General features: G+C 41.6%; 1 protein-coding gene and 1 pseudogene across 1 annotated transcript in view; both read right to left on the bottom strand.

Moving 5' to 3' along the window:
- The window catches only part of FZD6 (frizzled class receptor 6), a 43495-nt gene extending 30719 nt beyond the window's left edge, over positions 1–12776 (bottom strand). The window contains exons 1-2 of the mRNA XM_047842791.1: positions 12654–12776; positions 11314–11619 (exon numbers count right to left, since the gene is read on the bottom strand). Of these exons, the coding sequence (XP_047698747.1) occupies positions 11314–11490 (177 nt within the window). The 5' untranslated portion in view covers positions 11491–11619; positions 12654–12776. The remainder of the gene's footprint in view (positions 1–11313; positions 11620–12653) is intronic.
- A 6869-nt stretch (positions 12777–19645) lies between these two features.
- On the bottom strand, positions 19646–20433 carry LOC125156471 (60S ribosomal protein L17-like; annotated as a pseudogene).
- Between the last annotated feature and the right edge of the window lie 6282 nt (positions 20434–26715).

Genomic DNA, 26715 nt, shown 5'->3' with positions numbered 1-26715 from the left:
TGAAGACGAAGGGTAAACAAAAGATACCAAAAGAGGACAGGTGACCTTCTATCTGAAACGAAAGTCTTCAGTTTGAAAAAAATAAATGTTCCCAGGACAAATAATCAAAGAGTACAAAACCTCGAACTACATTTATCACATTATAGATGGTGCAAGTACCTCCTGATGCAGGTAATTTTTTTAAACAAATCATTATGGAACAAATAAGAGCACTTCAAATAATGGGTAGTCGGCCTATTATTGCACTCATCCCAATCAACTGAAAACAGAATAAGTGGAACGAATGTATTTCCCTGATCCTTTGAACTAAAAAAAAACTCAATAGGAATCATTTATGGTTTTCCACAAAATGTCCTGGGCTTCTCAGAAACCAAACCCCCAGAGATGGAAAAACTACTAACTTGACTATGACATTTCTTTTTTTTTTTTAATTTTCTAATGTTTATTTATTTTTGAGAGACAGAGCATGAGCATAAGCAGCAAGAGAGCAGAGAGAGAGACACACACAGAATCCAAAACAGGCTCCAGGCTCTGAACTCTCAGCACAGAGCCTGACGTGGGGCTCAAAATCACAGACCATGAGATCATGACCTGAGCCAAAGTTGGACACTTAACCAAGCCACCCAGATGCCCCTTGACTATGACATTTCTTATGTCCATAATCTTATAATCAGAATTCCATCATATTATTAAACTGGTATTTATATACAGCAGGACAAGTGCTATTTAAATATGTGAACTGAGCAAAGATTTAAATTTCCTAGTCTGATCGGTCTGCTCTTCCTTCCCCCCTTAGTGACACACCTCCTTCAAATCTCTCAGTAGGTAACTCAGGGCCTTCATGGTCTCACTCATGAATTTCTCTTTTTCATATTTCATTTTCAAAGGCTCAGAAACTCATCGAGTGACTAACCACAACATAAAATATCAATTCAATAATAACTATTGAATAGTAACTCAAATAGTCCAGTTGATTATAGTTTTAACATTCAGAGAAATAAAAGGTAGGCTCCTTTAAGGAAATGGTCCCTGGCAGAAATCCTGTGGTAGATACTATTAGTACTAACAGAGATGAGGAAGAAGAGGGCAATTAAGAAGGCAACTGATGCCTCCATTCTGAAATATAACCAGTCTAACTATGATAAATAGACAATAAGAACCAAAATATGCAAAGTAGTTTATATAATCCTTTGCCTGGTATAATGCCAGCATCCTAATTCTGGTTCCAGCTTTGCCATTAACTACTAGTGCCACCTTCAGCAGATCATTTTCCGTGTTCAGTCTCAGACCATCCATCAGTAAGATGAGAGTGATGAACTGATGGATGATCTCTAAGGACATTTCATGACTCAAAAAGTTTATGGAGAAGGTAACAAAGTCTTGGGTAGCAGAGCTGGACATAAATTTCAAAACAACTGTAGGTACTACAATGACCTTTTCTCCTTGATCAGTAATACTGTCTTGCACTGAGCTCTCGGGTGAATGCTTATCATTTCCATCTGCGCAGCAGCCCTATTTTGGGGAGTCCCAAAGTAGGTGAGATGCTACAGAAACTTAAGAAGGGATGCACGGGTGCAATCTTCTAATAAACACATAGGCACATAATCTAAATGTGACCATTTGGATATTCCAGGTATTGTGATTCGTGGGGAGAGTGCTGTACAAATGAACTGATAGGTCATCTGAGGCAACTGCAGTGGGTTTAATAATGCCCACAGTGCCGAAATAAGTATCCAGGGGCAATGGCTCAGGAAGTGTCCAATGGCATTGGCACTGGTGACAGACTAAGATCATATGGCATGATCTTAGCTGTGTCCTGGTTCCCTTTGCTCCTCTCTATATTCTGAACCTGGTTCTCCAGTCTCCCCTGTGATTGAAGAAGCTATCTAATATCCATCCATTTTCTGCTTAAGTTAGTCAAAGCTGGTTTCTATTGTTTGCAACCAAAAAGACTGACTGGTACAGCAATTACGTAAGGAATGGGATGTAAGTGACCTCAGGGAAATGGGAGGAATTCTAGAACTGGTTTTCTGACCTAATTGGGGCCAAAAGCAGTGAACCATTCTACCAGCATTTGGAAATGGAAGTCTGGCAACCCAGGGTATATGGCAGAAAACCAGCTAGTTGCATTATCCTTGTAATCACTTGGATTCCCAGAATGTCTTAGAATGATATGCCCAGTAAAGGTTAAGGCTGAGTGGCTACTGCCAGAGAGGCAGAAAATAGTATGAAAAGCACGAAGTATTCAAGGATGGTGGGCTGAGGTGAGTGCCTCTAGTGCCTCTAATGGCAGTGTTTAGCTTAGGAAAAGAAAAGAGTGACAAACTGACATCCCTAAATTCTTGGCTGGAGGTGTGGAGTGAAATACAAGGATTAAAAAGACCTAAGGTTTAAGACGTTGAAAACCAAATGCACAGTTTGATCCTGCATGTTGCCAAATTACATTAGTTAAATTTGCTACCCTTTCACACAAGAAATCAAGAGTTATTGTGATCTGAAAGCCGTGGGAGCCCCCGATCTGAAGTGGGGATACAAGACAAGGTTCAGAGATTCACACGATGCTCTAAACCTGAAGACCTCAAAGCAGACCCTCATCCCCGGTCTGTCGAGGCAGATGCTCCTCACCTGAAAGATTTACTTTGTAAGAGGAAAATAAATAGCTTCATACCCATCCCTACTGTTCTTCAATGTCTCAACCCATAAGCAGAGTTCTACCCTAGCATGCCCTGGGAGGGTCAAGTCAAAAGCAAATCTGGAAAACAGGAGCATACATTACTTGTAAGACATTGTTCACTTACATTGGTTTCTGAGTGTGCTGGATTAAGGAGGAAAGAACATAATTTCAGACAGTGCTAAGACACACTGATATGGCTGTATTCATTCTAGATTCAATGTGCTAGTTTCATAAACTAGGCTTCTGAAGGTCAGATGACAAATGGGCTTATGACAGAAGCTTAGTGGGAGCCCAAACTCAACCCATTGTAATTTCCCAAGTCCACGCATGTATACTTCAAATTGCTGTATTTATCAATAGCACAATCACAAAACTGGCTTCTTGGATAAACATTATTACGGCAGAAGAGGTCAAATGAGAGGTCTCCCTCTACCATGAGAGAAAATCGAAAGCAGTAATGCAAGCCAGAGAGGGTTTCCAGAGACTAGTAACATCATCAAAAACATATTTAGGGATGTAATTCTTAGCACCTGTCCATTGTAACTTTCCAGTACAACTGAATATATTATTAACAGATTGTCTTAAACCTTAATCAAAGGGCTCAGATGCTTTTCCAGATGTGGTCTCTTTACTGCAGCAAATCAGTACCACCTTGGCACTTCGTATGCAGGCCAATGCTAACCTGGCCAATGCTTTTTTCCTCCAAAAGCCATTTACTTTTATCTAGGAAGGATGACAACACATCTTTACCAACTTGCCTTAGAGCAGTGGTTCTCGAAGAGTGGTCCCTGAAAAAACAGCAGCAGCATCCCAAAGGCATTTGTTAGAAATGCAAATTCTCGGGGCACCTGGGTGGCTCAGTGGGTTAAGCGGCTGACTATGGCTCAGGTCATGATCTCACAGTTCATGGGTTCGAGCCCTGCATCAGGCTCTGCACTGACAGCTCAGAGCCTGGAGCTTGCTTTGGATTTTGTGTCTCCCTTTCTCTGCCCTTCCCCTGCTCATGCTCTGTCTCTGTCTCTCAAGGTTAAATAAATGTCAAAAAAAAAAATTAAAAAAGAAATGCACATTCTCCACCCCACCAAGGACCTACAGTTTCAGGAAGAGGGTGGGAGCAGCAATCTGTGTTTTACCAAGCCCTTCAGATGATTCTCATGCACACCAAAGTTTTAGAAGCACCACCTTAGAATAACATCAGCTCTTCAGTTCTGTGCCTCAATTTCACTGTCAGAGACTCTAACCATATTGCTATTTCCTAGGACATCACACTGGCCCATTATATTTAGGACATAAAAGCTGATAAGGCCATAGATATACATCCAATGAGGATTCCAATATTAGCCCTAAATAAATAAAAGGACCTTCCACCTTGGTTTTGCTAATAGTTCCTGATAGAAACTGGACATGACTATGGGACATCTAGAGATACCATGCCTAGTTACCTCTTATACATTGGGTACTATCTAACTCACCTACTCATGACATCAGGTATACCCAACAGCATTCCATCTTCAAGTGGCCTGGGCAGAGCAGATATTAAAGACATGGGAAAGCAGCATGAACATACTGCTTACACTCTCACAATGCCTGCTTCTGCCATGCTACCATCTTTTCCTTGAAACACACCAGCTAGCTCCCCATGCTATGACATGGCAATGGAAGGAATCACAAGCCTGGAGTTGGTGGCATTCTAACCCAAAGAGAAAGTTTGGGTTAGCATTCTACTAGAGAGGGATCAAAAGAAGAAAAACATTTTTATTTTTAAAAAAATATATAAGCAGGGGCACCTGGGTGGCTCAGTCAGTTAAGTGACCGACTTTGGCTCAGGTCATGGTCTCGTGATTTGTGAGTTCGAGCCCCACGTCGGGCTCTGTGCTGACAGCTCAGAGCCCGGAGCCGCTTCCGATTCTGTCTCCCTCTCTCTCTCTGCCCCTCCCCCACTCACTCTCTGTCTCTCTCTGTCTCAGAAAGCAGCATTAAAAAAATTAAAAAAATATATATATGTATATACATATATATATAAGCAGACTGCTCCTGTGGCAGTATCTTAGCTATGCCTTGACTCCCTTAGTACTAAAGACAGAGATACATAAACATTTGTCTCTTTGCTGGAACATGAATCCCACATGGAAGCAAGCAAGCAAGCCACTTTACTACTAAATGAGACCAGGCACCACAAGGCATCTGATTCTCAGCTCAGGATCTGTGCTTTCTACCCACAGTGACTTACACAAGTAATTCTCAAGGAGTGATAAATGTCTTATTTATTCCCTACTTATTTATTTTTATTTTATGAGTATATTTATTCATTTTAAAATATTATTTATTCCTTTATTCCTTACTTGAAAAGGCATCAAAATAAAGCCAACTTCTAATAATGGTAATGAAAATTGAGGGAAAGTGAAGAAATCTAAAAAACAACTAAAGAAAGTGATAGGCCTTGGCTAGACAACAGAGTCACTAAAGATCTACAGAGGTCCTTAAATTAAGTTTACATTTCAGAGAGTACTGTTAAAGTGGTTACAGAGATCTCAAGTAAATTCTTTGAGAATGTCAACAGACTACTATATAATAAAGTGATGCAAACTTTTTCAATTATTTTCATGAATGTGACCAATGCCAGGAAAGTGAGCTTCTTTAAAAAATACAAAGTGGAGCCTGGAATACAAGAATTAAAAGCAGGAATTTGCATTATTTCCATAATGGGAATACTTGTTATTTTCATGGCAGTTCTTAGCAGGCAGCAGTATAAATTTTAAATTATTTCTCCAAAAGAGTGTTTGTTTTGGAAATTAGACAAATATACATAGTAACTGATTGGCACTACAAAAGAATCTGTCCAATAAAGAGTCAATTTTTTAATTTAAAACTTGTAACTTGGAAAAATTCTAATTCCAGGGAAACTACGCATTCAGGTACACATTCAACAAATATTAATGAATGAATACATGACAAATACACAAACTAGAGTAATAAAGCTTCATTATCTACATGCCACATTCTCAAGGAAAGGAAATAACCACAACATAACAGTCTTCCCAGAGTCTGAAAGAACCATGTTCCTGTATGGATAGGCTCTCCCGAAGGCGTAACCAGTAATATCCTAGACTGTGGGATAGCAAGGAACAGCCCTGCAGGAACCTGGTGCCTATCAGCAGAGCCTCCCGGGAGAACTACTGTTCTCTGGTTACCTACAGGTCTAATCCTGATTCTGCAGACTTGGAAACAGTCATAACACTTTCTACTACTGCAACACAACATCACAAAGGAAGTTAAGCTTGGTTAAGCTTGCAACTTCTACATTTAAAACACAATAGTAGCCACTATACACACACCTGACTTGCAACACTTTTCAATATCTATTTCATTTTGAATGACTCAACAACTCACTTTCAGAATCGTCACAGCTATTTTCAGAAAGTCTTCCCTGAAAACAAAAGTTAGTTACACTAAACATTTTCTTTCCTTGTGTGTGGGGATAGAAGAGTAGAGAATAAAGAGGAAACGAAGGGGTCCACTAGACTCTAAAAGCAGGAAAGTGAAAATGTTTAAAAACCACTGCCCAACAGAAATAGTTTTTTTTTTTTCCTTAGAAGTCTGTTTATACAGGTTTTCTTCATCCCTTTATTTTTAATTGAATAGAGACATTTTAGGAGTGCATATTAACAGGTGGAAAAGGAAAGAGGTTTTTTTGGCTCACTTCCCTTTAGACCTTTCAAAAGTGGAACGACCACATGCTGTTCCAAACACAATACATGACTTTGCTTTTGCTTAGAGCTCAATGAAGGCAATTCAAAAAGAAAAATACAATATTCCTGTTTCCATTTTCCCTAGATCAGCCTCAGCTCTTTCTGGATGAAATCAGTCTCTCAAGGGACATCAACCTCACAATTTGGGAAACAATGCTCTAGATATGAAACAAAAAGGAACACAATGGAAAATCAGCAGCCACTTGTTTTTCTACTGGGGAGAGTTAGGCTGTACAACATCCTTTTCATTACCAAGCCAAGTTACTATTCAGAATTGTAAATTAACTCTTTGCAATACAAATGACTTCAGCTTCAGATAACAAAATAAGGAAAAAAAACTTAAGTCCCTTATTTCAAGCAATCTCTGAAACAAAAGCAAAGAACCAGAATATCCCAGTCAGTGGTCTGTGATAAATTTGGCCTAAGAAAAATTTATGCGGAAAGTAAATTACATATAGCTCAGGTAACATATTAACAAGAATGCATAATAATGTTTACTTAGTACATGCTCTGTGTTTATAATCCTTAAGAACACTTTCAAATACCTTAAACCAGGTTCAGCAAACTACAGGCTGTGGGCCAAAACCAGTCCACTGCCTGTTTTTGTAAATAGTTTCACTGAAGCACATCCACATTCATTTGTTTACATATTGTTTATGGCTGCTTTTTTTTTTCCTGCAATTGCAGAGTTGAATAGCTGTGACAGAGTCTGTATGGTTTGCAAAGCCAAAAATATTTACTATTTTACAAGTTTGCACTCCTTGCTCTAAACCAATGGGTCTCAAATTTTAACATGCATAAGAAACACAGTTTCCTGGGCTCCATCTTCACAGATCATGGTTCACTGGGTGAGATGGGGTCCATGAACTGCATTTCTAACAAGCTCACAAGTTGCTGGTCTATGAAGTGAACTTTGAGAACCACTGCTCTAAACCCATCTCATACAATCACAGATGAGCACTGATAGCAGATGCTACGAATTCTATAAAACAGGACAGCCCTCATACAAAATGAAAACTAAGAGACGATAGATCATTTGACATAAGGAATTCTTGGTGGCTAAGAAGACACAACTGGTTGCCATAATCAGCTGATAATTCTTCAGCCCCTCATCCTAACATTAATTCGTATGGAACACAGGAAATTCAACAGGGACGAGCAATAATCGAGGACAGTTGTGTTGGAGGTATAAAACCCAATCTGTTCTTTAAAGAAGCTGTAAAATGCCTTTTTTTTAGTAAAAGCTGAGCTATATGCAGTTATAATTTAGTATTTGACTGAATTGTAATACAGTGTTTTTGTTTTGTTTACAGTACAATGTTTGAAAAAAATTTGTTACATGATTTATAATACAGTGGGCCAATCAAAAGATGAATTCTTGCACTCCATACAAATAAATATAAATGGTTAACAATAAAATTCTTTAAATGAATCCTAAGAAACATGTGTCATGCTAAAATGGGAAATATTAGAGGAAACAGAGGATGTCAACTGATACATTTTATCAGAACTAGGCTCAGGTAGAACCAAAGTGGGTGATATGAAACCACCTAAAAATTTCAGAATTTCTTTCACCTGGACACTGCAGACGACAGAGGTGGAAGGTAAAAATTTGTAGGTAAAATTCTCTTTGTTGATTTTTTAGAGCAGGAAACACCACCTTTTTACTTACTCAGCTTTTACTGTGTATCTATCATGCTCTGAGGCACTGTACTAGGCATTAGGGGAAAAAAATGAATAAATACCATCCCTACTCTCAACACTTGCAATCTAGTGAGAACCACACATATAACTACAATACAGCATAGTTAAGTATTTAAGAACCACTGTATATTAAGTACTATCAGAGTGTAGAAAGTAAGCAGATTACATATGCTTGGGAGAAAGATGAAAGAAGGCTTCACTGAGCACAGAGTTACTGCTTTAACTGAGAACTGCAGAAACTGAGCAGGTGAAGGATAGGTAGAGAGCCTGGGAAGCAACCAATACAATGTGTGCAAAGGTAGAGAAGTGAGAGGGAGTAATGTGGATGTGAGTTCTACAAACAGGTCAGTTTGGCTGATGGAGATCATGTAATATGAGAAGAGACAAGACAGGAAGCTGGACAGGAGAGCAGGGTCACATATGAAGAGCCTTGCATACTACGCTAGAGTCAGGTCTTTATTCTTCCAGCTTTAAGGAAATGGTGAAGAATTTTAACCCCAAAGTGGACTATGGATATACGTTTTATTTTATGTTTAAGTTTATTTATTTATTTTGAGAGACAGAGAGTGAGCAGGACAGAGGCAGAGAGAGAAGGAGACAGAGAGAATCCCAAACAGGCTCCACACTGTCAGCACAGAGCCCCAGGCAGGGCTCAAACTCACAAACTGTGAGATCACGACCAGAGCCAAAGTCCAACGTTCAACTTGACTGAGCCACCTGGATATGTGTTTTATAATAAAATCACTTTGACGACACCAGGGGGAGAGACTGGTGAAAACTGAGACTCTGTATTCATGGCACAGATAGGGAGGAGAAAGGGAGGTAGGTCTGGTCTGAATAGCAGTTTAAGAAAAACACCAAAATTCCCAGTTTAATTTTTATAGAAATTAAGTTTGCGAAGCAGCAGCAAAGACTAATATTAATACATCACATTCTGAATGTTAGGGCATATTGTCTTTTTTTATCCAATAAGGTCAAAGGCTAAAAAAACATCTAAAGATGACATTATGGCTCAGAGCCTGGAGACTGCTTCCAATTCTGGGTCTCCCTCTCTCTCTGCCCCTCCCCCACTCATGCTCGCTCGCGCTCTCTCTCTTTCTGTCAAAAATAAATAAACATTAAAGATGACATTACGGGAGCGGCTGGGTGGCTCAGTCTGTTGAGCATCCAACTTCAGCTCAGGTTATGATCTCAGAGTTGGTGGGTTCGAGCCCCACGTTGGGCTCTGTGCTGACAGCTCCGAGCCTGGAGACTGCTTCAGATTCTGTGTCTCCCTCTCTCTCTGCCCTTCCCCGGCTCACACTCTGTCAATCTCTCAAAATGAAATAAACATTAAAAAAAAAAGATGACATTATGGTCCATGTTGACAGAGAAGACTGTCAGATTACAGGCTTAGACTTTGGACAAATCCTAACTTCTCTGAGCTTCAGTTTCTTCAACCTATATGATGCAGGGTTCAGGGGTTCTTAACCATAATTGGTTTCTTTTGTAATGTTACTCATTTTATTTACATATATTTCTTAATTTTTTGTGGGGGCACCTGGGTGGCTTAGTCAGTTGAGCAGCCAACGACTTTGGCTCAGGTCATGATCTTGTGGTTCCTGAGCTGGAGCCCAGCATTGGGCTCTGAGCTAACAGCTCAGAGCCTGGAGCCTGATTGGGATTGTGTGTCTGTCTGTCTGTCTCTCTCTCTGCCCCTCCCCCGCTTATGCTCTCTCTCAAAAATAAATAAATATTTTAAAAATATTTAAGAACTTGGTAAGGCATGAGCTATAAAACACATCAGAGAAAACATGAATGAATTATATAATTACTCTTTGAACGTACTCCTACTACATACTTTATTTTAATCAGATTAAACTATCAAAATGGTTCTGATTAATCAATGAAACGATCACTGCATCATCTGTTCAGTGTTCAAAAGGATATTCTGCGTTGGTTTGAAAAACCACTGAAAGATTACCATAAGGTAATTTGTAAATCCTTTTAAAGTACATCTACTTAGCTTTATTTTTTTTTTTTTAATTTTTTTTTTTTCAACGTTTTTTTTTTTTTTATTTATTTTTGGGACAGAGAGAGACAGAGCATGAACAGGGGAGGGGCAGAGAGAGAGGGAGACACAGAATCGGAAACAGGCTCCAGGCTCCGAGCCATCAGCCCAGAGCCCGATGCGGGGCTCGAACTCACGGACCGCGAGATCGTGACCTGGCTGAAGTCGGACGCTTAACCGACTGCGCCACCCAGGCGCCCCACATCTACTTAGCTTTAAAAGCTCTGTTATTTTAGATCTGAATCTACAATGAGGTAGTCGAAACCCTATTCAACGAAACAACAATGGAAGACTTGAATGTGCAAAAACAAAACTAATCGATTTTATAGTGTCTATATTAAAACTGTAAGGGTTTCATTTCTTAGCAACACTCTAAAGGGATGTTCTTTCAGGAGACTTATCAACCTAACAGATCTGTATGGGAGGGCAGGTTCCTGTCTCTACAGGTAACTCTCTTCCCACACTTCCCTAGCAATCTGCATATCTCTAAACCAGGGGCAGGTAACTAAGGCACCTAAGGCAATCGTAAGTGTCACATGCCTCTCCCCAGACTTGTGGTTTCTTTTAACTGGTATCTTACAAAGAATACTTAAGTGTTCTGCTGGGAAAAAAAAAAAAAAAAAAAAAAAAAAGGTCACTTTTCAGCAAAACACTATCTACAGCCCCCAAATCTTCCAGCAACTGATTTACCACAGAAAAACTGTGCCAAGTGAACATTAACAACTACTTACGACAAGGTATGTATGTAGTTCAGGCACTTTTAGTCCAGGCAATATAGATTATATGTTCAATTAATTAGGAAAAATTCAGAATTCACATTTCTAGAGGAACTACCATAATTGACTCAGGAAAGCAAAATATTTGCCAGGTGCAAGGTACTTCAAAATCATAACTACATTTCATGTAAAAGAAACCCTATCTTAAGCAAATCCACTATCAAAGGCCACAAATCTACACAAAATTTAAGTTAGTAGGAGGAATTAACTTTCAAAAGGATGTATTCAAAATATGACTTGTGCACAATTTGAAGAAATCCCTTACGGTGTTTAAAAAAAAAAAAAAAAAGTCAACATTTATAGTTTATTCCAGAGCAGAGCATAAACTATTTCTCTATAAACATACGAAGAAATACGCACCTCCATTTTCACAGCAGCTGTACTCTGGTCATAATGACCCATTAAATTAGGGAAAAATGTCATGTTGTAGGCCATTTTCATACATCTGGGAACAGTAATTGGTTCACAGGTGAAAAGACTGTGTCCTCGTATGAAGGGTAGAAAAATACACGTCCACAAAAATGGAAACATTTCCATTTTCTTCAAATTCCTGGTTTTACCACATGGCTCGGATTAATCTTTCTTTTCATTCTCTGATTTCCATCCGAAAATAAAATGTTCAAATTCCTCTTTCGTTATTTTACCATTTTGAAGGAAGTTCTTTTCCTGAAAATGAGTTCTGGGTCAATTACTGTAAAAACAACCGAGGGAGTGTATCTGCAACATTTGTCATAAACTCAAAAAGGGACATTAAAGTGCAGAGTTAAGATTTTGACCCTGGATAACTAACACTGGAAAAATGATGGAAAATTCGGTCCTTTGGAGACACCTTCCACCTGCTTTGGCACAGAATATGTAATTTGTTGAGCAAGTCTCATCTCTAGGGAACTGATGATAGAACATTTACGCTGTCTAGAACACCCGGGAAAGGGGGGGGGGGCAGAGGATGAGTGAGATGGAGGGAAAAAAAAAGTCATGCTGGGGTTGGGAATAAGTTAAACGTATTAATAAAATCGTGAAATCTAAGGCCCCTGTTGGATATCTTACTACGCACAGGAAAATTCTGTCCCAGGGTAATTTCTTAAGATCTGATGAATTCTTAAACTTCTTTAAGGACTCCAAAGAGCCAGTTTTTGTGGCGGTCTCTGGGGGAATATGCTTTTCTGTTTTTCAAAAGGCCAACGAGGGGGAGACGTCTAGGATTCCTCCCGGAGGAGCGAAATTCGTTCTCCCGGGCAGGGGCGAGCGAAAGGGAAAAGGAGCCAAGCCGGACCGGGAGGGCCACGGAGTGTCTGGGCCCTGAATCGCGAATAACCGCACGCCCAGCCCAACACCCCCGTCCGCCCCCTCCCCGGGTGCCCAGGCTTCCAGCGCCGGGCAGACTAACTCGCCCCACACCCCTGCACCTGCCCCAGGCCTAGAGCCGGGCAGCAGCGTCCCGGCCCCGCTCGGTAGCGCGGGGACCCGGCGGCGCCCTTCAGGAACTGGCCCCAACTCGTGCGGAAACTCTGGCCCGAGCGGCCTGTCCCGCCGCCGCCTGCCCCGCACCTGTGGCTCCCAGCCCGCCGCGCGCGCCCCCGAGGCCCGCCTCGCTCTCCCCGGGACCCACTCGGCCCCGGCCCCCCGTCCGGCCGGCCCGAGGAGCCTCAGCTCGGCCGGCGGTCGGAGGCAGCCCTCCCTCCAGTCCTCGTCCAGCCTACCGTCCGCGCACCGCGACCTGAGACGGCTCCGGGAAGCGTCCGGAACTCCAGCTGCCTCCGGAGCGGCACCGGGAGCGAGAGCTGAGCGATCCCGCGAGACTGCGCGGTCAGGTCGGGCGGGCAGGTCTGGGCTCGCGGTGGTGGTGGCGGCGGCGGCGGCGGCGGCGGACCTGGCCCTCCGCCCGACCCCGCCTGCCCTGCGGGCCCGGGAGGCGCCCCAGTGACCGGTGTCGGGCTGCGGGTCCCGCTGTGCGGCCGGCAAGTCCCCTCCACCTTGCCCCCTGTTCCGGTACCCGCAGCACACGACTATTCCTCGGGTCCAGAGGGGTTCAGCCTAGAAGGGTTTTTTGTAGCTCTTGGTGATCCCCTAAATAAAGCTTCCTTTACGAGAACCCACTGCATTAAGGATTTCAGGACACAAGATTTCTCAAAGGGGGCTGATGTGCTCTGTAAAAGGCGAAAGATGTATACGATCTGAAGAGAAACCAGAGTATACTGATGTGCTCTGTAAGGTCAATTGTCCAAGGGACCTTAGCTGGAAAGTGGGTAACTTCCTGGATAACTGTCCTTTAAAAAAAAAAAAATCTTTTATTCATTCTGAGGTACAGGTGGCAATGGGATTTCAGCCTTGGCAGGTGCCACCGTTGTATTGACGCAAAACGGTAATAGAAAGTTGAACCACTTTAAAAGTCAGCCTAGGGGTACCTGGGTGGCTCAGTCGGTTGAGCGGCCGACTTGGGCTCAGGTCATGATCTCACGGTCCGTGAGTTCAAGCCCCGCGTCAGGCTCTGTGCTGACAGCTCAGAGCCTGGAGCCTGCTTCGGATTCTGTGTCTCCCTCTCTCTCTGCCCCTCCCCTGTTCATGCTCTGTCTCTCTCTGTCCCAAAAATAAATAAATGTTAAAAATTAAAAAAAAAAAAGTCAGCCTAGTTTTTAGTACCAACTATGCCACACTCTCATGTGCTTCACTTCTTCATCTCTCCTTTCTTCCGAAGACCTAACAAGCTGGGTTTTTGGTTTTTTGTTTGTTTGTCATTTTGTTTTGTTTTGTTTTGTTTTTTTACCATCTCCATAGTTGTGCCTTTTCTAGAGTGGCATGTAGTTGGAATTGTATAATATGTAGCCTTTTCAAATTGGCCTCTTTCACTTAGTAAGATTCTTCAACTCTTCTCACGGCTTGATAGCTCATTTCTTACTAGTGCTGAGTAAATTTGCCATTGTCTGGACGTACCACGATTCACCTACTGGAAGGAGGTCTTGGTGGATTCCAAGTTTTGGCAATTGTGAATAAAGATGCTATAAACCCCAATTGTATTCAGGTTTTTGTGTCAATGTTAAGTTTTTAACTCTTGTGGGAAAATACCAAGGAGCCCAACTGCTGAATCATAAGGTAAGAGTATGTTGAGTTTTATAAGAAACTGCCAAACTGTCTTCCGGAGTGTCTATTCCATCTTGCATCACCCCTAGCGAAGTTTGACAGTTCCTGTTGCTCCATATCCTCCACAGCATTTGGTGTTGTCAGTGTTGCAGATCTTGGCCATTCTAATAGGATCAGAGTGGTATCTCATTGTTGTCTTGATCTGCACTTCCCTGATGACATATGATGTGAACATCTCTTCATGCACTTGTTTGTCATCTGTGTATCTTCTTTGATGAGGTTTCTGTTCAGGTCTTTGTCCTGTTTTTTTTTTTAATTGAGTTGTCTGTTTTCTTATGGTTGGCTTTTAAGAGTCCTTTGTATATTTTGGATAACAATCCTTCATCAGATACATCTTCTGCAAATATTTTCTCCCAGTCTGTGGCTTATCTTCTAATTCTGTAGACACCGCCTTTTGCAGAGCAGAAGGTTTTGATTTTAATGAAGTCCAGCTTATCAATTATTTCTTTCATGGATCGTGCCTTTGGTGTACAGAAAAAGTCATCACCAAACCCAAGGGCTTCCAGATTTTCTCCTATGTTATCTTCTAGGAGCTTTATAGCTTTGTGTTTTACGTTTAGGTCTATATCCACTTGGTGTTAATTTTTGTGAAGATTTTGTGTAAGATTTGTGACCAGATTCATTGTTTCCCAGGTGGATGTCCAGTTGCCCCCGCACTGTTCATTGAAAAGGTGATCTTTGACTCTTAAAAACTGAGAACAAACCGGGGTTGATGGGGGGTGGGAGGGAGGGGAGGGTGGGTGATGGGTATTGAGGAGGGCACCTTTTGGGATGAGCACTGGGTGTTGTATGGAAACCAATCTGACCATAAACTTCATATACTGAAAAAAAAAGAAGAAAGAAAAGGTGATCTTTGCGGGCACCTGGGTGGCTCAGCTGGTTAAGCATCCAACTTTTGGTTTTGGTTCAGGTCATGATCTCACAGTTCATAAGATTGAGCCCTGCATCAGGCTTCACACTGACAGCTTGGAGCCTGCTTGTGATTGTCTCTCCCCATCTCTCTCTGCCCCTCCCCTGCTCATGCTCTCTTTCTCTCTCTCTCAAAATAAATAAATAAAACATAAAAAAATAAAAGATGATCTTTGCTCCAGGTGTTGTCTTTGCTCCTTTGTCAAAAATGAGTTGCTATTTCTGGACTCTCTATTTCTGTTCGTAACGAACAAAGCTGGACCAGGAGGGTAACAGAATGTCTAGAGGAGAAAGGCTGTGGGCCCTGAATCACAAATAACTGTACCCTCCAACACACACACACACACACACACACACACTCTATCCAGGCTTCCAGCACTGGGCAGGGCAACTCACCCCACACCCCAGCACCTGTCCTTGTGTTGAGCATGTCTATTGGTACCATTCTTCCAACAGCATTTGCTCACTTCATGTCTCTGTGTCATAGTTCGGTAATTCTTGAACTCTTTCAAAGTTTTTCATTATTATTATAATATTTGTTACAGTGAAATGTGATCAGTGATTATGATTCACTGAAAGTTCAGACCATGGTTAGCATTTTTTAGCAGTATTTTTTAATCAGGGTATGTACATTGTTTCCTCAGACCATGCTATTGCACACTTACTAGACTAAAGCATAGTATAAATGTGACTTTTATATGCACGAGGAAGCCAAAAAAATTGATTTGACTTGCATTAGATCAACGTATGCCTAATTGCAGTGGTCTGAAACCAAACCCATAATATCTCTGAGGTATGCTGGTATCTGCTTACATTACCAATCTGGTTTTGCATGCTATCTACTAATTCCTTTAGAGCCCTTAGCATATTAATCATACTTATTTTAAATTCCTAGTCTGACAATTCCATCATTTCTGTATATCTGAGTCTGGTTCTGGGGCTTGCTGTTTCTTCAGACTAAGTTTTTTTTGCATTATAGTATGCCCTGTAACTTTTTGTGGAAAGCCAGACATGATGTACTAGAAAAAAGGAACTGCAGTAAATAAGGCTTTAGTGATGTGCTATAAGGTAGAGGTGAAGTGGGGAAGCATTGTATAGACCTATGATCACGTCTCAGTCTTTTAGGGGGCCTGTGAACTTTACAGTTGCTTATCAGATTATATATACTCCCCTCAGGTGGGACAACATTGCCAGAGTGGGCTGAGTGTGGTTGGGTGTTTTTCTTCCCCCAGGTCAGTTAGGCTCTGATAAAATCTCAATAAGTTAGGTGTTGGCAAAATAATTTCTCAAGAGGTTAGATCCTATTAAGATGAACAGGATGTTCAGGCAAATTTCAATATGGTTTCTTTCCTCCTTCCCCTGCCAGACACAAGGGGATTTTTCCCCAATAGTCATTGTCAGAACCTGGTAGAGCTTCAGGAAGTAAAACTGACAAGTGTGGGGTCCCCCAAAGACTGGGCCCCAGTGGCGCGTTTAACTCTCAGACTTGTCCACACTCAGTCTCCAGCAATTCATCAATTATAGTTCAGGTTTTCCTATCCCCTACCCGTTACCCTGGAAAGGTACAAAAACCCTGGGAGGTTTTTGCTCACGGGTTTCTACTCTGGCAAGTTATTCTCTGTATCTGCCTGTCTTCTAATTTGGGGAGCAGCTGTTTGCTTTATGTCCTCAATTCTCGGACAGATCTAAGAAGAGTTGTTGATTTTCAGTTTATTCAGCTTTTTATTTGTTAGGATGGAGTGATGGTTTCTAAGTTATTTACATGCCAGACCAGAAACTCCCAATTCTTCATTTTCTGAAATAAGTATTGCTTTAAGAATTTGATCACTATTTCAGTTGCTACTGCTTTAGCAGAACAAAATTTCTCTGAAGTAAAATTAAGTTCAAAAGTTCCAAGAGCTATGTGCCTGGGTGGCTCAGTCGGTTAAGCATCTGACTTCAACTTAGGTCATGATCTTGTGGTTCATGGGTTCGAGTCCCATGTCAGGCTCTCAGAGCCTGGAGCCTGCTTCGGATTCTGTTTCCCTCTTTCTCTCTGCCCCTCTCCTGCTTGTGCCCTGTCTCTCTCTCTGTCTCTCAAAAATAAATAAGTGTTAAAAAGTTCCAAGAGCTACAGTAACTCAAGAAAGTTATGTAATTCAGCATTATTGTTAACAAAACACTGATTGTAAATACAATACAATACAATACAATACAATCTTGATTATAATAACAAAATTAAGTGATTCTGCTAAGATGAAAAGAAGAAAATAAATTTTATGGAGTAAATATATCATTTGTAAACTGTGTTAAGTTTTTATTTTATTGCTTACCTAAACATCTTTGGCCCATCACCAGGCTAAGCATAGGCACACAGTTAAATTTTTTCATTCTAGTAATTTGCCTATACTCATTAAAATATAGCTGTATGCATTAAAAAAAATTATTTTATGATAAAGATAGGGGGCAGAATATATTTTATTTAACAGTTTATTAGCTTGATTTATGGCTTTTAAGTATGTAGACATATAATAGGGTGTCCTCCTTGGTACTTTTGCCTGGAGCAGGCCAGGTAATTTGGGTAGACCTGCTCATGACCTTTGACCTGATGCCCTGGCCTTAGGAGCTGAGGGAGCAAACAGCAGGAGGAGGACCCCAGCTGGAGGAGTCTGGGTGAGCAGAGGCAGACAGAGAAGGCAACACAGGGAAAGAGGAATTTGGGCTCCAAAGGCTCCTTCCCTCCAGAAGTTGCCTCCTAAAGTCTTGTTTGCCCAACCCTGGAAAGCTCTGCCCACGGCTGCAATCCCTCCAAGTGACATGTGTGAATCTGACGGCTTACTGACTTCATTTGGGGGGGGGGGGGTCTATGAACACCAAGTAGAGGAGAGCCTTTATTTAAAAACTTTCGCTTGGAGCGCACGGAGCTCCCTGCTCCAACAGCTAATGGCCGCAGTGTTTGCAGCATCGCCATTAACCTTCTGCGGTGGTTGTATCCATTATGGTTGGCCAGAAATAATACACCTTCTAATTACCACCTCCAGTATTACCGGGAAATAAAAACTTTCAGCAGTAACATGATGCTGCAGGAAAGAGCCGCATATTCAAATGACAGTTTGATGTATAAGATTGTGTCTTTGGAGCTCTGGCATTGTCATTTACAAATAAAAAGAGTCATAATGCTCAAGCAAAACAGCTTCACCTCCACTAATGCTTTGGGTTACACTTTGAGCCTGTGAGTTTACCGTTCGGTTGATTTTGGTGGCTTCCATCCGGTCATCTTTAATATTTAATATCTTACTTTTTTTCTAGCAAAGCAGTCGTATTAAGTCAAATATTAGAAATGCTTACTTTCCTCTAAAGCTTTTAGCATATAGGAAAGGGCCTCTGCCTCAAACTTAGTGATACAGATAATAACTAAATTCATTTCCTTTGATACGCAAAAACAACTTCACACCCAATTGTGCATCACGGGCCGCTAATGATTATACGTATTTGTTTAATTGCCTTAAAAACCAATGGGATAAGTGTGTGGTACAGGGTGACAGATGAGGGAAGATACAGAATTAAATTTTAGAGAAAGGGGAATTAAAGAAATATTACTATTTTTGCAGTTCAATAGAAAACTTCCGTAGAGGAAGTGGGCTTTGAGGAACAACCTGACTGTAAAATTATGAAGAGATTTTGCGTTCCAAACACAGCACGTGGCTGGGGAGACAGTGGCAACAGGATCATTTAATACAATAGATGTGTGTTTTCGTTTGAAGGCAGAGGCAGAGATGTGCCATGAAGCCAACGAAGCTTACGCTTTAGGGACCTTTCTAAAGCTCTCATTCTGTACTTGAAATCTTATGTTCTTTTTGAAAAAAAAGAGTCCCTAAAATTGTGTAAGCTTCAAGAACCTCACAATCAGACTTTATTCCTCCTGAAAGGAGGAAAATAGTACCATGGAGACCAGGGAAATGGAATGACTCAGGTAGAGTTTGAGGCAGTTACTAACAATTACGAGACTTGATTTCCACTAAGAAAGGGGGGCGACGGTGAAAGGGGACGCTGCTGACTTACGTTCTTACCGATAATACATTTGTAGAACTAGTTAATTTTGGTTTGCATAACTTTAACAAAACTTAATACGTGTATGTAGGTATGTGTGCATGCGTGTAGGTGTGTATTTAAGGGAAAATTGAACTCTGGGCAGTATGTATGCAGGCAGACATCTTTAAGCCAAAGTAAGCCCTTCCACTCTTTGTGCCTCCACCCTTCTCCCACCTGGAGGCTCTTCCTGCCAAAGACAGAGGGGAAATGGGAGTAGGGAGTTCCTGGGAAGAGGAAATGCTTCTCCCACATTGCTTGGCCTGGTCCTTTACCTTCTCCATCAACGATGAGGAATTTCTTTCATCAGGGAGTTTTCCTCATTATCTTCTCCCCTGTGCTGGATTTTTTTCTCCCTCTGCTGTATCTACAAAGCAGAATCTACATTGAAGATGGATTCAACCTCCAAATGAAGCTGCTAATGGACAACTAAAGCCACAATTATAACATCGTACACCCCAAATTCATATAATGTTATATACCACTTTTACCTCAAAACAAACAAATTTGGGTCAATTTTGGTCTTTTTGTAAATATAATTTTTTTGACCTTTATTCGCATTTACGTTATGCAGAATTTACTCCCAGACCAGAAGTTTTTGTTTCTTTTTCTTCTTCTTTTGTTGTCTTTTCCTTCTGTGCAACCTCCTCTTCTGGTTTAGGAATAATCTGTTCTTGTTCATTAAGGATCATCTCAGTGTGGCAGGGAGAGCTCGTGTGTGGGTTAATTTGACCATAAGCCCTGTAAGTTGTTGTTGTTGTTGTTTAAGTTTATTTATTTATTTTGAGAGAGAGACAGCACAAGTTGGGGGGGAGGCAGAGAGGGAGGGAGACAGAGCATCTCAAGCAGGATCTGCACTGTCAGCGCAGAGCCCGACTTGAGGCTCGAACCCACAAAACCGTGAGATCATGACCTGAGCTGAAACCAAGAGGCGGAGACACCTAACTGACTGAGCCACGCAGGTGCCCGAGCCCTGGAAGTTCTATGCTGTATCTTGGGGGCTTTGTTCACCTGAATGTGCTTGATGACAGGAGAATCTACATCTAAACCCTTAAGTTCAATATTAGTCTCTGCATTTTTAAGCATGTGCAGTAAAAATTCAGCACTCTTTTTGGGCCACCGACCTTGTGTCCAGCCCTACTCTTTGGCCTGCGCACACCTACCAACTCTAACATTGTAGCAACAGAAAGGCACACATGGCTTCTGCAACGTGACATCTTTCAGACACTTGCTCGCTTTTCAGATATGCAGACGCTTGGTGGCCTGGGCAGTTTCACGTGTGTTCTTAAAGTGAACACAACGATTTGAACCTCTTGATTTGCGTGATTTTGTCGGGTTTTCTGGATCAAGGGAAAAGCGAACCATTTTCAGAGATCACCTCAGGCTGCTTAGGGGAAGAGGAAGAGGCTGTAAACATAATTTTGGATGGTCACTTGCATTTTAATTTCAAGACATATCTTTTATTTAAATGGCTCTACTTTTGCTCAAATTGAATGGATTATAACCTTAAGGATACTATTTTATTAAAAAGAGAGGATGATTTACACAGGAACTTCGTGAATAGAACATTTTCATTTTAGTAAAAACTCCAGGTAAAATAAATCTTGCATTTTAATTTGATTAGCAAATCCCTTATACCCTAAATGACGCCATATGGGCGGTTGAACAACCAGAGACACCTGCGATTATAAAAGCAGTTCTCTGGGCTTATTATAGTTATAAGACAAATATGAAAGGTATAGAATGTTTTCCTAAATAAATTTCAATTAGCTAAAAACAAAGACCCAGTTGGCAGGTCTACACTTGAGTTGGGTGAAACCAACATACGGGGTAGAGGTGGGGGGTCAAGGATGGAGCGGAGAGATATAAAAGATAGATTTCCAAGGAGGTATCAGAAACTATTAGCATCAGGTCCATGTGACTGGTTGGGATAAGCAGTCTAAGGCAGAGACTGATGCACAAAGGGCGCTCTTATTGAGTATACAGTACTCTTACAAAAACATATTAAAGGGAAAATTCACAAAACTACGTACAACAGCAAAAGACAAAAATTAAATAAAAGCACAATGGTAAAAACCACGATTTACCACCAGACACCTATTAGAAAGGCCAAAATCCACAATACTTGCTACCAAAGTTGGGTTCATAGGCTGGACAAGGATAGAGATGACGCTGTACCCAAAAATCAAAGGCACAGGCAAGGCTTTATCAGGGCTACAGTTTAAGATGAAGGGAGACACAGCACTAATGAAGACTAGTTAGGCTGGCTTCCACCAACACTGGGGAGGACCTGCCTATATAGAGAGAGTTGCCTCTCAGGCTCTTACTGAGGTCCAATAGGCTAATAAGAGGAAGGGAAAAAATGCCTCATTCTGATTGGCTGGAAGCGCCTTGTCCTGATTGGCCAGTGTTGGCAGGGAATTCAGGCAGCTCATTGGTAGTTTTTGGATCCTGGGTCTTCTGTTTTGGGCCACATCCTGGATCTGCTCTGTAAGAGAAGGGGCTTAAAAATAACAGCCAACAGAAAGTGCCCCAGTTACATAATGTTTTTCACTTGGTGCTTGTTCCCATGGTCCCTGTCTCACACTGGCAACACCGAACTCTAGCAAGGACATGGAATAATGGGAACATTCATTCATTGCTGGTGGGAATGCAAAATGGTACAATGACTGTGGAAGGCAATGTGACAATTTCTTACAAAACGAAACATACTTTTACCATATTACCATATGATCTAGTGATCATACTCCTTGGTATTTATTCAAATGAGTTGAAAACCTATGTCCGTGAAGAAACTCGCTCACTGATGTTTATGGCAACTTTATATAATGGTCAAAACTTAGAAGCAACCAAGATATCCTTCAGTAGGTGTTACGGACTGAATGTTTATGCTCCCAAATTAGTATGTTGAAACCCCAACCACTCATATGTTGGTTTTAGGAGTTGGGGGTCTTTGAGAGGTAATTAGGTTTTGATGAGGTCATGAGGTTTGAGTCCCGATAATGGAAGTAGTATCCTTAGAAGGGGAAGAGACACCAGAGCTTTCTTTTTCCATCATGTGAGGACACAGCCAGAAAATGGGCATCTGCAAGCCAAGAAGGAGGCCCTCACAAAGTTCAAAGAACCAGATCTGCTGACGGCTTAATTTTAGACTTCTCAGCCTCCAGCCTGTGAGCGATAAACGTTTTTTGCTTAAGGCCCCCAATCTATGGTATTTTGTTGTAGCACCACAAGCTGACCGAGACAGTAGGTGAATGGATAAATAAACTATGGTACATCTAGACAATGGAATATTTATTATTCAGCACTAAAAAGAAATGAGCTATCAAGCCATGAAAAGACATGAAGAAACCCGAAAAGCATTCTACTAACTAAAGAAGCCAGTGGGAAGAAGCTGAGTATTATAGTATGAGTCTTACTATATGATACTTAGGAAAAGGCAAAACTGTGGAGACAATAAAAAAGATTAGTGGTTTCCAGGGATTGAGGGGAGAGGGGGATGAATAGGCAGAGCATAGAGGATGTTTAGAACAGTGAAACTGTTTTGTATGATACTATAATTGTGGACCCATGCCATTTTGCATCAGTCAAAACGCACAGAATATACAACTCCAAGAGTGAACCCTAAAAACAAGTATCAACTCTGGGTGAAAATGATGTGTCAATGTAGATTCATCAGTTGGAACAAATGCACCACTCTGATGTGGGATGCTGATAATGAGGGAGGCTGTGTGCCTGTGAGGAACCTGGGGTATATGGGAGCTCTCTGTACCTCCCACTCAATTTTGCTGTGAACCTAAAACTGTTCTGAAATACAAAGTTCATTAAAAAAGAAAAAGAAAGGAGTCCATGAAAACTTCCCAGAACAAGACTGGCATCTTGGGTTTGAGAGCCTGGTGGCTAATTTCAAGAGATGGGAGAAGTTAGGGGTCCCTTTAAGGGCCTTAAAAAGCTACAGTATAGGGGCACCTGGGTGGCTCAGTCAATGAAGAGTCTGACTTTTGATTTTGGCTCTGGTCATGATCTCATGGTTCATGGAATTGAACCCCGTGTCAGCACAGAGCCTCTTGGAATTCTCTCTTTCTCTCTCTCTCTCTCTCTCTCTCTCTGGCCCTCCCCCCACCCTCAAAATATATAAATAAATATTTTTTGGAAAGCTCCAAGCAAGAAGGAGATGAAATGACAGGAATGCTTTAAAATAATTAGACAAGCGGGGGCGCCTGGGTGGCTCAGTTGGTTAAGCGTCCAACTTCGGCTCAGGTCATGATCTCAGAGTTTGTGGGTTCGAGCCCCGCGTCGGGCTCTGTGCTGACAGCTCAGGGCCTGGAGCCTGTTTCAGATTGTGTGTCTCCCTCTCTCTCTGACCCTCCCCCGTTCATGTTCTGTCTCTCTCTGTCCCAAAAATAAACATTAAAAAATTTTTAAAAAAATAATTAGACAAGCGGGTGAATTAAAAAGAAGGTCTATAAGTAGTAGACAGGCATTTATACTACCCTGCTAGAGGCAGCAGTCAAATCCCTAGCAGTGGGATAGGGGGGAGGGGTGATAGGGGGTTCCCACTGTCTCACATCAAGTCAAGAATTACCTGTGTGTATCTGTGGAATGGGGGTGGGGAGAGTGTTGCACCAAGGTCTAAAAGGTGTCAGAAAAAAAAAAAAAATACTGGTAGGGAAATGCGTGATACTGCCTGCTCTAAGGGAGAAATTAGATACAGTAAAGGAAATTTCTAGAAAAGGATATAGGTCTTGGTCCTGTTTCATCCAGTTTGGCACCTGGAATTCTCATTTAAGAGACCTTACAGCAGAGAGCTATATACTACCAAACTGCAGAAAATGTTGGAATGGATACATTCCTTGGCTTTTTTCCTGCTGAACTAGTTTAACTATGGTTGAAGTGTTGGCAGTCGGTTGCAGTCAACAAGAAAAAGAGTGAGTTGAGACATTTTGTAACTGACATGAGCTGCAGGGCAACTATATCAGGGCGGAAAAAAAACTGGACACATCTTGGACATCAGGCATGATTATTAGACCTGCTTTTACCATTTTATTTAGCATTTGATTCCCTGCTGAAACCTTTTGCATAAGCCCATCTTATATACTCTTCTAAACCGAATTTATGCACATTTCCATTTCTGGGCAGGATGGAAAGTCTCCTGCTGGAAAACTGATTCTGTTTGGGGAAAGGAGTGTTTTTTCTAATTGCTCCCATACTTTTGGTAATGAGCCCTTTTAACCGTTTCTCCTGATCACAGTTCTTTTTTTTTTTAATTTTTTTTTTTAACGTTTATTTATTTTTGAGACAGAGAGAGACAGAGCATGAACGGGGGAGGGGCAGAGAGAGAGAGAGAGAGACAGAATCGGAAGCAGGCTCCAGGCTCTGAGTCATCAGCCCAGAGCCCGACGCGGGGCTCGAACTCACGGACCGTGAGATCGTGACCTGAGCTGAAGTCGGACACTCAACCGACTGAGCCACGCAGGCGCCCCCCTGATCACAGTTCTAAGCGTCAAGTGTAACAGTGAAATTCCTTAGGAACAGGAAGTAAGAAAAAAAGACTTTGAGGTGGGAGAAACCTGGGAAGTGAATGAGGTATTAAGTGACATCCAGTGCTTTGTAAAGAGAGCCTGGTGAAAGGCCTTGGGGGAAAGCTTATAACCACCAGGTTTCTTGAAGGTAAGTATAGTCCCCGCTCTACATTGGATAGCAAGCCCTTGCACTTTAGCTTTAGACTTCCTGGGTTGGAAACTTACTAACTCTGTCTCCTGGATAAGTTTCTTCAGTTCTCTGTCATGGCTTCTATATCTGTCAAATCAGTTCAACAATAATAATATATTTCTCGTTGGTGGTTGTGAGACTTAACAATTAATTTACGTAAGTCATTAAAACTATTTCCTGGCCAATAGTAAGATATCCAATTAACATTGGCTACTAAATCTATTGACAAGAGTACCTGCAGGCCTCTGGAATACAGGCAGGTGATGGCGGCGTGACCTATTCTGATCAGGACATCAGGCATCCCCTATCTCTTCCCATCTCAGGAGCTGCTTTTGAGAACCACACAGCAGCCATTTACCATCGCCCGTGAATTTACAGGTTAGCTAGGTGGGTCTTCTGTCTGGCCTCCACTAAGCTTCTTCATGCATCTGTGGTCAGCAAGGTGGTTATGCTTCCAGAGGTTGGCTGGCTATTGGCTGTACCACCTCTCTTTGGCACATCGCCCTGAGTTCTCCAGGAGGCTTGCCTAGCTAGGGTTTGCTCGTAGGGTTCTCAGATTTCTAGGAGAGTGAAATTATGCAAGACCTTTTGAGACCTAGACTCAGAACTGGCAGAATATTGCTTCTGTGGCATTCCCTATGGTAAAGCGAGTCGCAAGGCGAGCCCAGATTCAAGGGGTCAGGAGGAATGCTACCTCTCTGTGGGAGGAGCTGCAACATCATCTTGCTACGGGGGAATGGGTAAAGGGAAGGGAGTAAGTGTAGCTACCTTTGCAAACTATCTTCTACCTCACCCAATTTAATAATTTCCTCTACAGCTTTTCCAGCAGGTAGTCCTATAGATGGAACACCTTGAAAGATGGGCAGATCACTGTTTTACAACGCAGCTCTGTGTTGGAAAGTTCATTATCATGCCTCTGTAAAGACACTGACTCTCCCAGAATCTTTCAGTCATAGAATTGAAGATCATCCAGGCAATGAACATGTTGAAGCCAGATTCCTGTATGGGAAGCCACAGGAAGTCTGCAATTTCCACTGATCTGTCCCAATTCTACCTTTTGGAGCAAAACAAAGCATTATGTGTTTGTTACTAATTTGTTTTTAAGAGATTCTTACCAAGGCCTACTTGGGCATTACATAACAGGTTCATATTCCATTCCAGTCCCCATTCATTCATTTTTTCTTTTCGCTCATTTACGCATGCCATGCATTCGATATCTATTAAACAGATTCCATGGCCAGGCACTCATTTTAAAATAAGTAGGAGAATGACGTTTCAAATCACTGAGATTCACCTAGAAGGCTCATCTTACCACTTGCCAACAGTGTGAGTTGGGAAAGCTATTTAATTTCTCTAATTCTCAGTTTCCTCATCTGAAAAATGGGTATATAATTATCCCTGCCTCACAGGATGGTTGTGGTAATTAAATTAAATAACAAATACAAAGTGCCTGGCCTTTAGTAGGCACTCAGTTAAAGGTAGCTCTCACTATTATTATTATTATTATTATTATTATTACTAATAAGGGATGATCCCTACCCTGGATGTTTCCTGGGATCTCACTGTCTCCTGGGGTCTCCAACTACTCTCCATGTGTTGGCAATGCTTCCTTCTTTAGAATAAGTTGCATTTTATATAGACAACATAGTTGTAGCATAGCAGTTTGAATAAATGACCTTTGCAGTCAGACACATCTGGGTTTGAATCCTGGCTCAGCCATTTCGGAGTCTGCGACTTAGACTCTCAAAGCTTTAGTTTATGAATCTGAAAAATAAGAATAATAATTCATAGATTTGGTCTGAGGATTATGTGAGAGAATGTACATAAAACCCTCAGCACGACGCCTGACAGGAAGTCCTTCCACTGCCCACTCTCCACTAATAGAAGCTGTGAATTTTATTTGATGTATTTTCATGATGTGAACATGGTGTTATG

Source organism: Prionailurus viverrinus, chromosome F2 (assembly GCF_022837055.1).
Source record: "Prionailurus viverrinus isolate Anna chromosome F2, UM_Priviv_1.0, whole genome shotgun sequence".
Classification (NCBI taxonomy): Eukaryota; Metazoa; Chordata; class Mammalia; order Carnivora; family Felidae; genus Prionailurus; species Prionailurus viverrinus.
This window is presented reverse-complemented; position numbering and strand designations above follow the sequence as displayed.